At 37.1% G+C, this 14,414-nt stretch overlaps 1 protein-coding gene across 7 annotated transcripts in view; it reads left to right on the forward strand.

Moving 5' to 3' along the window:
• The window catches only part of EML1 (EMAP like 1), a 120,246-nt gene that overhangs the window by 62,740 nt on the left and 43,092 nt on the right, over positions 1-14,414 (forward strand). For 5 of the 7 annotated variants that reach the window (XM_041397675.1, XM_041397656.1, XM_041397666.1 and 2 more), the window contains exons 2-4: positions 6,785-6,967; positions 9,908-9,970; positions 12,210-12,342. In XM_041397675.1, coding sequence (XP_041253609.1) covers positions 6,785-6,967; positions 9,908-9,970; positions 12,210-12,342 — 379 coding nt within the window. The remainder of the gene's footprint in view (positions 1-6,784; positions 6,968-9,907; positions 9,971-12,209; positions 12,343-14,414) is intronic. The other 2 variants (XM_041397684.1, XM_041397692.1) reach the window with 1 other exon arrangement.

Here is a 14,414-nt window from a genome sequence, read left to right on the forward strand (position 1 = left end):
TTTCTGAAAATGTTCTGTTAGATCATTTTCTTCTCTCCCATTTTGTTAATGAATGTAGTGCTCCCAGCTGTGAGGCTCTGAATGATGATTGCTATTATGGATTTATCCTTTCAAATTCTGCCTCTAATTTTAGGAAATTATATTCCCTGTCTTTAAGTTTGTTGCGGTAAAACTGTAAAAGGACAAGTTATTCCTCTGTGAGTGTTGGGAAATATAGTAATAAGATTTAATAATTGGATTGCAATAGCTAGCTGTATTAGAGGAGGGAAAATACTGTTCACAAGAATAATCATCTGTAGTCCATATTAGTTGACAAAAAAATTTGTATTTTTTTTATTAAAATGGTTTAGATCTGTTCTCACAAGGTGATGCTTTACTTTACTGCTACTGTGGTTCCCAGCACTTCCAGAGTAGGGCGTTAGGCAGATGTGTGGGACAGAGTTTTCCTCCCATTTCCTCCTACACATACATATCGTGTGAAGACATGGAAAAACTAATCTGGGCTGTTCAGATTACTTAATGTGAGATGTACCTGATTGTACCCAACTAGGGCATCTCCTTGTGTTGCTAATCACTCTTATCTTAAGAACATGCATTAGAATACAGAATGAACTGAAAAGTTGTCCTACCTGTTCAAAAATGGTATGTGTGTATACATACATGAGCTTATACACAGGCATGGCATTGTTCCTGTAGCTGTTGGGTTTAGATATTAGATATGATTTCTTGTTCCTCATAAAATTTTCCATCTGAAAAAGTATATATTATGCTTGAACTTTTATCCTATTATAGATACATTTGTAGCAAAATACAGTTAGAGGATTAGACATTCAGCTGGCAACCAAAACTTCATGTAAAGCAACAATGTTTACAGTTTTACCTGTAGTTAGAAGATTCTGCCTGTTTTTTTCCCCTAACCACACAAAGTAACAAGATTAAATAGGATAACATTATTTTGGGCTTCAAATCCACTTGCTTCTCACAGTGGAAAGCTCTAATCTGGCAAACCAGTCTAGTATGTACCAGACTTTATGATAAGCTGTTGCCCATATGTGTTGTCATTGTCCCCAGGAGACAAGGCTGGAGGGCTGCTGCTGTGTTTCAGGTATGGTACAGTGTTTCAGTGTTTTGCATTAGAAAAGTGAGCAGAGGAAAGATATTTGGTCTGTGAAATACTGTCAACATTAATCTTTTAAACAAAGGAGCTTGGCGTGGTGTTGTCAAAGGAAACTAAACCTGCTGTTTTATTTTCCCATTGTTGCCTTGCACAGAGGCTCTGGTCTGCGAATGACCGCTGACATTATGCCACAGAAACTGATACAAGAATGCTTGGTACTTTCCAATCTTGCTTCAAAGCCTGGCAACAGTGTTGTGGCTGCATTCCCCTGTTTCTGTGCTACAGTGAATTGCTTGTGTTCATTTTGAGAGAAGTTGGGATGATTATCTCTCTTCCCAGTTTTTTTTTTTTTTCTCTCTGCTGCTGTCAACTCAGAAAAACTGTTTCTATCAAATAGCTTGTCTGCCTGCCTTCTGTGACCCAGACTCAAAGATGCATGAAATGAACCAAATAGGGAGGGCAGGATTTGGAAGGTGTAGGAGATGCCTGCCACAGAGGGATGATTTTCTGCTCTCTTAGAGTTTCAAGCTAAACATATGGTATCAAGAGAGGTGAAGCAGAGAGGTCATTTGAAAGTTAGTGGTAGTGTTACTCCCAGGGTGCTTGAAGGAAGTAGTTGATGTATCTCAGTTACTTACATGAGATCTCTGTGATGATGTGGGCAGGAGAAGGGGAACTTGCCAAATGTGTGCTGAGTGACATGTGCCACATCTGACAGCTTTGCAGTTAGTGGAGTGTAAAAGTGATAGGTCTTTATGGGTGGAAAGATGTTTCTGGAAGTGTAGGATCTTCAGTGTTATTAATTAAATAAATTATTGTTTGCTAATATACTGGGTCAAATTCAGGCTGGATTTGTGCAGCCTGCAGGATTGTGCTTTTTTTGTTTGTTTGTTTGTTTGCTTGTATTTTCATAACTACTGTTTTAACTTTCTCTCTCCTTTGATGGCATGTCTTTCTTAGCAGCTGCTGTGTTCTGCCATAGAGTTAGCTGCATGCTGACGGTGGAGAATTCCTTTCTGTCCATGTACAGTTTCATAAGACTGTAGTAGTGGCCCTGAAGTTCATAGTTATTTCCAAGGAATGTAAATACTTGTACCAACTGATTTCAGGACAAGTACAGAACGTGATAGACTTAATGAAATCTCTCAGTGACAGAAAGTATTCCTGCCAGTTGAGCTCAATTCAGGCTTGCTGGCACAATCTATGTCTTTATGCTAGAAGAAGAGTTGCTCTGTGTGTGGGTGATGCTGCCTTTCCACTGCCATCCCTTGCAGTTTTCTGTTATGTGGGTTATCTTTAGTTTTTGCCAATGACCACTGCTGGCATTTGCTGTCCTCAGAAAGCTTGCATTTTCTTTCCTGATATCCTGCAGAGTGTCTAAACACAAGGAAAACTCTGCAAAGACTTTGAGATGCCACTTTTAAAATGTTTTGTACAAAAAGTGTCTAGCAACCACAGTTGCAATCAGTTTTGGAAGTACTTCATGTAGGGTTTTATCCTGTTAATTGGTGCTCCAAATATGCCATGTAGATTGAATAAACTCAAATTTGTTTGCCAGTCTTTTGAGAATCAGTACCTAATATTTCCATTGCATGGTCAACTGCTGTGATCTGAGCTGGACAAGATAACCTCAAAATTAATGTTTGCATAATGCAAAGGTGGAATAAAGTAGTTCTTCTACGGGGGAGAATGCCAAGTCCTACTTTAATTATTTCATATATGTTAACATACAGGTAACATTTTGTTTTTTCAGAAGGTTTAGGTTTTTCTATAGAAGAAATCTATGTATGTATCTAATAGGCTTCCTTCTAACTAATGGTGTAAGTATGTAATTTAGCTTTAGCCTACATACAAGAAATAGTATTGAAATCACTCTTGTAAACAGCATACACGTCCTGTTGTTGGCTTTGCTTCAGATGTTTCTTCATATTTGGCTAAGCTCAAGTAAAAAATTGCTGTAAAACTGGAATACACTCTGGAAGCAGATTAATCATTTGACTCAGTATTATCTTTTAGTTTGCCGTGAGAAATCTTTCCAATCTGTGAGATCATGGATTAGCTGGTTGGACAATTTAGAGAGGCATGTAATATATTCCCCTTTTTTGCTGCCTTCCCTTTGAAACTTAGAGAATCTCAGCAAAGCAAAAATAATAAATGACTCTTTTTTCCAAGTTTTACCACAAATACCTATTGCAATGAAAAATGAGGTGTCTGAATTGATACCTCCTTGTTTTTTCTAATTTTGGACATTGTAGGTGGCATTTATGTCATGAGATGTAGATTAACTTTATGCCTACTGCAGGTGGACAGGAATCTTTAAGGTCCCTTCCCACCAAAAGCATTCTATGATTTACATGTTTGAGACAATGATTTAGACTTGCCTTAAAATCGGTGAAAATCAATGAACTTTGTAGAAAGTGACTCACTTCAGTTTTCTAAAACCATGTTGCATGAATTTCACTGTAAAGTCCTTATTCTTCCCATTGATGAAAAAAGGTAACAATTAATTCTGTTGTGCTATTGATGGTCCCCATGTAGGTGGTGTGATGTCTGTTCTGCCCATCCGTGGGCAAGGGGTGGTAGTGACTGATAAGGAGATCTAATACTTGAAGGCAATTTGTCTGGATTTGCAGTTTCCTTCATTTGCCTTTCCAAATTGCGTTACAAATGTGTGCTAAAATATTCTTTGCAAATGTCCTTTGCTGTGAGGATGGGTGGTACACTGCAGAGGCAGGTCACAAATTAGGCTAACAATACCACTCTTGGTTGTGTGGACAGAATAGGTGACATCTGCAGTGGCATTTTCGTTGTTGTATTGTTAGTTTATGGATTAATTGTTTTTTTCTCTTCTGATACTGTGCCATTTCACTTATTTGGCTGTGTTGAACATGCAACTTTATTGCTCAACATACTGGGATGTAGTGATCTCAATGGCAAGAACATTCCACCCTCAACTTGCATAACAAACAGGTTATGCTTATTTTATGATTGAACTTTGCATTCTTCATAAAATGTAGTTTTGTTGTATTCTGTGCCTCTTTTCTAGCTTGCTTGTACATGCATGCAAATAGGAGGTAAAGTGAAATGGTACTGGACTGTAAGCAGTCTTGTCTCCAGTTACAGTCTTACTGAAAGCTGTTAAAATTTTATTTTTTTTCTGCATCCTTGGAAGGGAACTGCACCCAGTGAATTAAGAACCATAAAAATGAAACAAGCTGTAGGTTACAGCAAGGATGAGGGTTATGTTGCCAGGACCCTACAAGGAGATGATAGTGGAAGATACAGATGTTGTGTCCAAGAAAGGGTTTGCTGGGGCCTGTTGGCCAGTGAGGGTGTGGGGGAAGAGTCACAGTGACAGATGGGGGAAGGGGGAAGAAGGGAGACAACTGTACATCTTAATAGTTATTAGTGGGAGTGATTTCTTACAGGACTGTAAATAAACCAGTGCCACTGATTTACCACTTGATGATTAATGTCTGGGCAAAATTACTGTTTCTACACACTTAAAAGTTAGTGAAATGGATACTTCAATGAGGACATTTTCTTTTGTAGCAAGGGTAGATCATTTCAACACCAACTGATTTTCCCCTGGGTTTCCTTTACTGCCCTGGTTTTGGGATTCGGCTATTTTTGTTCACTGAATTCAGAAGAAAAGTATTCCTGATGGTACTGAATTTGGCAGAATGGCTAAAGTTTGAATTTGGCTTGTATTGGTTAAATCAAGCTTTTGATTTGGTTGCCTATTGTCCAGTATGCTAATCCATGTTATTTCCAGCTGAGTTAAAGTGTAAAGTCATTAGAGCAGCGTGGGGCTTTTGTTTGTAGAGGAAAGGTTAAGTTCTGCAGGCAGCTCTTACTGCTGCCAGCATAGCTGCTAATCTGAGTTTGGGGACTAATTACCTGTAATAGCTATAGGACAGAGTCCTGTGTTGAGCAGAAGTCTGATTAGGCCAAAGTTTGGAAAGCTTTGTCATGGGGAAAGTTTTTTAACATTTTTCAGGAACTTGAGTTCTGGTTTATTTCATTCAGAAACAGATACTTTCATTACTACTATATTCAGCCTAATAATATGCTAATGCTGATATTTTAAATAAGATCTGAAAATCCTGTAACATAATTAACTAGCATTTTAAACTATAATAGTCTGTAGCTGTTTATGGAATGTCAATATTGTTACATTGTTTCTGAGTTGTTTCTAATTCAGCTTTTGATAACCACAGATAGCTATTGGGGGTGTGAGGGATGAGGAAGCCAAAACTGATCTGATGAAAAGATTTCAAAACCATTGCATTGGAGTGGTTTGGAGATTAATAGATTTTTAAAAAATAAATTAATTCCATTTTTTCCTAGATGCTTATGATTAAAAGTTTGTATGCATTAGCATTCTTGGTTATGCTTTTAGATGTATTCAGAAAAATTGTTTTCCTTTTTTAAACACTTAACTTTGCTTTAAAATTCAAGAGGAGTTGTTATTATACACAAACCATTTAACTTTTGTATTGCGTCCTTTTACAAAAGAAGGGTAAAACTCTCGTTTGGAACAGAGGAGAATTAAGAACACAAGAAATTAAAACAAATAGCACCTTATTCACAAGGAGAACTCAGCTTTAACAGAGGAAATACAGGCTGCAGACTTGCATTGGGAATGAAGGAGAAGTCAATTATGCTTGCAGATAGTAGCATAAATATCCATTTTTGCTACAGTATGACTAACTAAGTCATGAGTTGAAAGCTATGGTCCTTGATAAGATTACTTAAGATCACCCAGTAAGTTAGTACCTAACTTTTTTGTAGGTTTTGAAGCCTAGTTAAATAAAACTTTGCAATTCTCTTTAAAAACTGCACATTATTTCTCTATTTGATACTGACTTTGATGTCTTTGGTGTTGCTTTCTTACTTCTCTTAACTGAATCTTGTAATAAGGGACAGTGTTTCTATGTGATGGGAATAAAAGCACTCATTTAGGAAATATATTCTTATTGCTAGTTTTGAGTGGAAAGAACGTGTAGTCCTCATCATGGATTTGCAGTCTTGAAGCTGCCATGGGTTACTTCCAAATAATGGGTGAATTGTATAAAAGTAATTACCCTTTTAATAATTTGCAGGCTTAGAGTACAGTTGCTGAGTAATTTTGAAATTATTTGGGTTTTTATTTCAGTTAGAGGGAATGTTCTCAAAGCTGCTGGTATAAACTAGGGGTTAGCAGATTGGGTCAGTACCTGTTCTTCAGCCTGTGTATGGTAGCTTGAAAAAGTATAAACCTATCTGTTACTTATGTATTTGTAAAGTATCTCTATGAGCTATGTGAGACAGAAAACTCTGGAAGGGCATATCAGAAAATGTAGCTCTCTGTGAATGCCCAGCAGTGTCAGAATGTTGTGTTGAGCAGAACAGTGAAGGGTGGTGATTGATCGCTACAGTTCTGACGTGCAGATAATTGGTAGTGGAACCCAATTAACAACTGGCCCTGAAGCCAGGGCCATAACATCATGACATCTTACTTAAGTATCTATCTTTTATTTATTTATTTTTATTTCAATCTCTTCCTTTTGTTCACTCAAAACTTCCTCACAAAGTCATCAGCTCTGAGAAAAGCATTGTTTTTACCTGCAGCCAATTGCCATCCATTATTGGTAATGCATTTTTTTTTTCTGCTGCTTTGTTTAGATGACAGTGCCTCTGCTGCAAGCAGTATGGAGGTCACAGATCGCATTGCCTCTCTGGAGCAGCGTGTCCAGATGCAGGAAGATGACATCCAGCTGCTCAAATCTGCCCTTGCTGATGTGGTCCGACGCTTGAATATTACAGAGGAGCAGCAGGCCATGCAGAACAAGAAAGGACCTACCAAAGGTTTGCATTTCAGACAGATGTAAAATAGATAGTGCAGTTCAGTGACTGTTTCATATGTATTAAAATAGGTTGTTAATTAGATCTTGAAATATTCAAATTCAACAAATCAAATTCTAAATAAAATACATTTGAAATTCAACCTGTTTAAAAGAACACATAGAAATCCAGATGGTTAAATCTGTGAGCCTTCTACAGTTTACATGAACCAGCAAAGCATTTGCATTTTCTTAATGCTTAATCCACAAGCTACATTTAACCATCGCTACCACTTCTTTACTTCTGATCAAGGTATTTTATAAACTCTTTAGGGAAGGCATTGACTTCTGTGGGTGAAACTCCTAATAGGTTGGGGGATTTTTATCCTAAAAAATGAATTAAACTTATATAAATTGTAATTAAAATTTAATTTAAAATGTCTCAAGTGTGTATGGATCATACAGACATAAGACAGAGCTCTAAGCTAGCACAGAGTTGACATGACTAAGGAGATGGTACAACACAGTTGCTCAACTATAAAAGAAAGGCAGAGCTGTAGATGTTACCTGACCATATTCCAAGCAGCAGAGCCAGAGCCAGTGAGGTACAAGGTGTGACAGATGTCACTGCTTGGCAGAATTCTGTGCTGTGCCCATATGCCACAGTGTGCTCTCCTGTGGCTCCTGCTCTGCAGAATGAGTTTTTCTGTGCACAATTCAGAAAAGCTGGACCTGAACATCCAGCACTTCACAGGAGTGAAGGTTTATTAGAACCCAAGCAATGTGATTTACTGTAGTGTGTGAGGCTGCAGAGGCCTGGGAGGCTGCCTGTGTGCAGCTCAGAGAAACACACAAGATATTTTAGGGTGGTCTTAGGAATAAGAGTGGTGACAACCTAGATGTGGAAAGAAAGTACTGACTTCACAGGCTCTCTGTTGTCTAACTTAAGAAGTTGTTTCTTTTGGGTTCCTGATATGTATTAATTAAAACCTTACTTTGCATGATAATTATGTTATGTATTTATGGATTCATAATATTCTCTGTTTAAAGTTAGGACTTCCTTTAATTTTGGTTATATATTTGTAACCCCTGCAACAAATACTTAGTTCTAGTAATTGATTTAACAGACTTGGTAGGAACTACTTAATTTGCTGAACTGAGATGTCATGTTTATGACAAAGTTTTGTGTCAGGAGATGAGGAAAGCTGAAAGGGACAGAATTACAGAGCCAAATAATGAGTTATTTGTGTGTCATGCTAGCTGTCAGATGGAATAGGCCCTAAATATCTGGAATCTTGTCTTCATGTTCTCTTCCCTTTCTGTTGTAATCTCCTTATTTTGTCTTTGTTTTATTGAGAAAAAATTTAAAATATCAGATAAGTTAAATGTTACTAAAGATAGCCTCCACTGTGATAAAATGTTCCATCAAATCTGGTTTAACAAGGGATTAAGAGGCTTCATGTTGCCTGTAAAATAGATATTATCTGATGCATAGAGGAAATAAAGCCTAGTAATTATTACTGAGTTTTAACCAAATCTGTTCTTCATGCCTGCTGGCTTTACTTAGCAAAATATAAACCAGATTTTCATGGATTCTATGAGCAGAGTTGAACTCTAAATCAGGAGAAGTTTTCTTGGTCATGGCAGACCATTAGAGCCATAGTTCAATGTACATTGAAGAAAAGCTGCTGTAAGCCTACCCCCCTGTCTTTTATGGCTGGTTTTGTAGGCGTTTGTTTGCTTGTTTTTTTGTTGGATTTCCGTGTGTGTGGTTTTGAGGTTTTTTTAATGTATGTATTGCATGCCTGGTTCTTAGTGTGTGTATGAAATTACAGTGTTAGAACTTTTACTGTAATGATGCAAATAGAGGACTACAAATGTCAATTGCTCTTCCATTGCAAATTACCAGAATGAGTCCTGGTATTTGCCAACAAAACTCACCTAATTTCTGGAGAAGATCAGTACTGTGACTGTTTATGTAAAGAATTTTCACTTTGCTGTACATCAGCTGTATCATTTAGTGTATGGTCAAACTTATTAAACATGAATTATAAACATGAAAGAGAGTCTGAAGTATTCAGACCACTTGGGGTTTTTTTCTGCTGTTTTGTCAAATATGATCTATTTCACATAATCACCTATTATTCCTTTCTTTCACAACTACTTTATAAAAAATTGTATGCAATTACTTAGCATAAGACTAATTTTAGTTTGGAGTAGCATTATGAAGGCTTCTGATGGATACTCTTAGGAGAGGGGCTTTGTTAAACATGGGAGGAGCTGGAGTGGTGGCTGCTCATACCCCCTTGGGCTGCATGGACTGAACTTGTGTTTATTCTCCCTATATTGTTTAATGACTAATTCCACATTTGAAATTTTAAAAAGTGGAATTTCATCCCACAGAATGTCACAGAAATTGTGTCCATGCAAACTGGGGCTTGAAGCATAGTGTATGCTGCTGTCATCATTTGATCTACAGATGAAGTGGATCAGGATTAGGTGTGTGTGTGTTGGGGGAGGCCTGTGCCTTTTGAAAAACAGGATCCCCCCAGTACTGTATAAAGTCTGGAACAAGAATCTTCATGGGATAAATGCCTTCATTTTTTTCTGAGTACTTCAGATTTAAAATTAATTTAAAGATTTCAAGTTTCAGACTTTCAAATCTATAATGGAAAAATCTTGAGCTTGTTTTCAGTCTTTGTGTTCTTGAGCTAAGCAGCTTAAAAGCAGCATACATCATGGAAAGGGAGCGGCTTATCTTGTCCATTTGTAGAGCTCCTTCCCTAATGGTTTAGTTGTTTAGTTTTTGTTTAGTTGTTTGGGTTTTTTTCCTTTTCCTTATTTAATTCTACTACTTGGTGGAGTTTCAGTATGGCTTCCTGCCTTTGTTTTACTTGTGTTTGTTGTTCTTTCCTTTTGCAATTATTGGTTTGTTTGTAAACTTAACAGCCCTATTAATCCATAGATCAGAGTATGATTAAAAAAGCTGCTGCTGAGGCTGATAAACTTGTCAGTCCTGCTACCACAGGTAAGACCTTGAAGCACCAGAACTTCCAAAATAAACATTACTGACAAAGCAGTAATAGTGTGTTACTGACTTCTAACAGCAATGACATGTTTGGGATTGTGTGACTGTGATGCCAGTTACCACTGGTGTGAACTAGCTGTTGTAAGTAAAACCAAATAGCTCCTGAGTAAACAGTGGATTTATTGAATAATGCACAGTTTTTCTCTATATTGTGCAAGAGTTTCATGGTGTTGCTTTCTACACTAGCCGACCATTTAAATCTCTGTTTCCAGAAGTGTGGGTTGTGGATTGGTGGTGGATCTGAAGCAAAACTTCTGTTAAAGGTTCCTGGCTGCTGCTAGTTTCGATTTCATAAGGTTAAGAGAGTAAATAGACTCCAGCTAGTTCACTCCAGCTACTCTTTAGTAGGCATTCTTTTAAAATAACTGCAATTAAGGAAAATATTTTAATAATTTATTTTTTTAACTTCAGTTGCTGTTCTAATTTGTCTTCTCAAAGTTCCTTAAAGTTTTGTGAGCTACAGAAAGCTTGCAGGAAGACAGGTCCACAACTTCTCAACTGTAGCTACCTGTGATTCTGTAGAATGCAACAGAATCAGTTTTATACATATGGATTAACTGCAGCAGTGCAGCAATTAGGAAACAAGCAGCACAAAACTGTAAGAAGAATTTAATATACAAAAATATTAATAAAGGAGAAGCAAATAGAATTCTATCCGAATTAATTAATAAAAAAATAGAGTTTATTGGGAAGCCAAGTAAACTTCAGATGTGTTGTATAAGCTCTAAAGACAGCATTAGTCAGTTAAAGCAGATCATGGAAGGCAGAGCTGGAAGGCACCCTCAGTGAGCATAGAGAAAATTTTCTTCTTATCTTCTTCGTTGACTTTCTTTCCTGTCATCCTTCACTCTTCTAAGCCAAATAAGCCTTGTTCCTTCAGTATTTTCTTGATAGGTTGTTTTCTAAATTTCTCTCCTCTGAATAAATAAATGACAAATACATAATAAGTAAGTGTATATTCTAACGAAGTTTCAAGACAAAGTTTGTCTTGCAAGTTGCATTCTCTAGTAGACCATATGTACTGACAATCTTCTCAAGGCACAGTTTTTCACATCTGTCTTTTTGTTCAGTATATGAAAACTTAGGGTGAACAAGGCAATAAATGATTGCTGTCAGTGCTACAATAAGATGTTGTTATAATATGACCTATAATTGTATACTATTGGTACTGTTTCAGTTTAGCCTTTTATTTCTTTTATCCTTGGCAGTCTTTTTTGAAGAACATTTCATAGGTATCCTCCCTGCCATCCTCTCCAAGTTCAATGAAATTTTATGTTCCTGAAGTGACTTATTACTGCTGCCTTCTCTCAGGTGGTGTTTCTCTGAACCCAGAGGCTTTTAGCATCATTACAATGGCTTGTAATACAAAGTCCTGTCAAATTTCAAGTGATTCAAGCTTTTTTTTTTTCTGATGTAGGGAGAGCACTAGTCATGTTTGTGTCTGTTTCAAGGCTATGATCCACAGTAGTATTCATGTTGGTACTCATTGCTTGCAGTTTTAAACCCTGTTTTTGCAACTAACTTCTAACTACTGGAATTGGACTTTTCTGTTATTCTAATGTTAATTACAGCTGTGACACCAGATCCTTTTTTTGAGCCAACATTTGATCAGAAGAATGTAGGTAGATAATACCAGCTTATTACCTTCACTCTTCTGCTGATTTCAGTAGCTTTTTCTGAATAGAGGGTACAAATCCTTTCTGTCAAACATAAGCCCACATTCCTTGAAAAAAGACCTTTTGGGGGGAGTAGAAATTTCTTAATAGATAATTTGCTTGTGGAAAACCTCCGAGAAGATGGAGGGATGAAGAGCAGGAGTTTCTGGGATGACAATTTGCATTCATTTCTAGCACTCCTCTGGATGCTATACAGGTGGGCAAGAGACTGATGCTCTTTTGACAAAGCAGGATTGGTTTTGAGTACAACTACTTCTGTGCTTACCACTAAGCTCCTTAATCTAGGACAGAGTTTTTACTTGATAGGACTATTATTGTTATGAATAATAATAATTTTTTAAAAATTCTCAATGTTAAAACCCTCATCTGTGCTGAATTTGGCCATAGTGACACAAGAATGGCATAATGCATGGAAAATTTAAAATATTCTAGTGTTGTTTGCTGAAGAAAAAACACAGAAAAGTAAATGAAGGCAGTAATTTCATCTTGTATTTGTTTTACAGCAAGACCACTGGTACAAACCCTGCCTTTAAGGACTACAGTTAACAATGGAACTGTGTTACCAAAGAAACCAAGTGGCTCTTTACCTTCTCCATCAGGAACCAGAAAGGAGACTGTATCACCAGCAGCAAAAAGGTAGGCATCTATGAGAAACCTTATAACCATGGAATTGAAAACATGGTATAGCTCCTCTTTTAACCTTCTAGATACCTAGTTTTTCTTACTTGCAAAGCAGCTGTCTAAATATTTAGTTCGGAAAGAAAAGGAGATGGATTTCATTCTAAGAGGCTTTAAATTTATTCATTCTAATTACAATTAAGGTTATTACCATGGGTATTGAAAGAATGTACAATGCTTGGTCTTACTGGTTTGTGTACATTTCTTGCTTTTAAGAATTTAGCATTGAGAGAATAAAGCATTTCTACTGTGCTGTTGCCCAACATGATGTGAAAATTGGTGCAAGAATTCTTTGAGTAGCTAGTAGAATACATGTAGTCTGCAGAGAAACAGTGTTATCATTGCAAATCAGTATGTTATCTTTGGTGGTTTTCTCTGACTAACAAAATTATCATATAAACTGCATGCACAGGGTTAGCAGCATCTCAGGGAGGAGGAAAATTCTATGCCTAGCACATATTTATGCAAATGAAAACATCCATCTTTAGATATCTTTTCATTAGCATGTATTAGGCCCTTTTAAAAATTACTGCTCTGTCCCAATTTGCTTTGTGTGTAGCTGTTTTTAAATATACTAAATGTTTTATACATCTGGGTCATAAGGAATGGAATGGATTGGGCGAAGCAAGTCAAGTTATATGTGGCAGTTTTTGTGGTGCTAATCTGCTGCATTGTATGTGTTTACAAGATAATAGTGTGGGGTTTGGGGTTAGGTTGGGGGATTTTTTTTGTATATTTCTTTTGTGTGTCTCCTCATCTTTTTCTACTGATGGTGCTGTCAGCTCTGAGAGGGGGGGTAAGTTGTGGAGATGACAGCATTAACCTGCTAAGATCTGAGATCTCTCAAAAAGAACTTTTCCTCAGAGGGGAGATGGTGGCTAAGGGTATGCCAGTTTTTGTTTCTGTTTTGAAGGGGACTGACTTTCAAGAAACTCCAGGTTCTGTTATTGTAGAGTAGAGAGAAGTTACATTGTGCACAATTAAAACTGGAAAATACCATATTTGTTTATGTTACAAAAATGAACTCCTGTGAGCTCTTATGAGCTGGAGCTTGCTGCAGCTGTAGGCTTTGGCAGGCTAGTCTGAATCAGCCCTTAAGAGAAGGAAATCAAATACTGTCCAAACTGTTCCATTATTAGATTTGCAAAAGTTTGAAAATGGGTGAAAGAACTTTCCTTTTAGAAAAGGAGATATACTAGTGTTTAAAAAGGAGTACTGTTTAGTACATGCTGAATTTTAAACCACATTTGTTCTTCACAAATTATTTTTTCTTAATAATTATCACAATTTAATTCTTCCTAATTAAGTTTCAACTAGTAGTTATAAAACATGGAGAAATGGGAGACTTCACCTGTGTACAGAAAGTATAATTCCTGAGTCTCTGTGCTCTGTCCCTAGGGTTCAGCGTAGGACTTTCTGCCCCAGAGTAGGGTGGATGAAGTGCAGCTCAGGGTCATGCTCATGCTTTCTCTATTCTTGGCGGCCTTTAGGTAGTTCAGGTGTTTCATCTGGTATTGCGTGCAGCCTGTAGGCATTATCCTAGCTTAGGATCCCTGTAGATAAGTGGCAGCCTGTATCCCTTCCACCTGACCCATGTGCAGCCTGGATACCCAGAATGCCAGTGAGAAAGTCCTTAGAGAGCATCATTAGGGACTATTTTTAGACTGTCTTGATTCCTGTGTGAGAAATTCTTCCACAGGTCAGGTATTTAGTGTCCTTTTATTTTGCTTTGTCCCTTCACATTGCTGAAGACATTAGGCTGAAGATGCTTTAAATATGCAACATGAAAATATGTATTCAGTTTTGGAAAAGAAAAAAATATATGAACAGTTTTGCTGAAATAGGTGAGCACGTATTAAGAGTGCTTAGGAGGGTGGGATTGTTTCCTGTCCTGAAAAAAGCAGTTGTAAATTCAGGTGCTGTACAATTATTGCTCCCTTCAAATGCTCTAAAATGCTGTATTGGTGTCTTTAAAGTGAAAATGTTCTTTATTGTTACCTTTATTAAACTATATTAAAGCATATTTCTGT

This window comes from Onychostruthus taczanowskii, unplaced genomic scaffold (genome assembly GCF_017590055.1).
Source record: "Onychostruthus taczanowskii isolate IOZ18803 unplaced genomic scaffold, ASM1759005v1 scaffold1, whole genome shotgun sequence".
NCBI lineage: Eukaryota > Metazoa > Chordata > Aves > Passeriformes > Passeridae > Onychostruthus > Onychostruthus taczanowskii.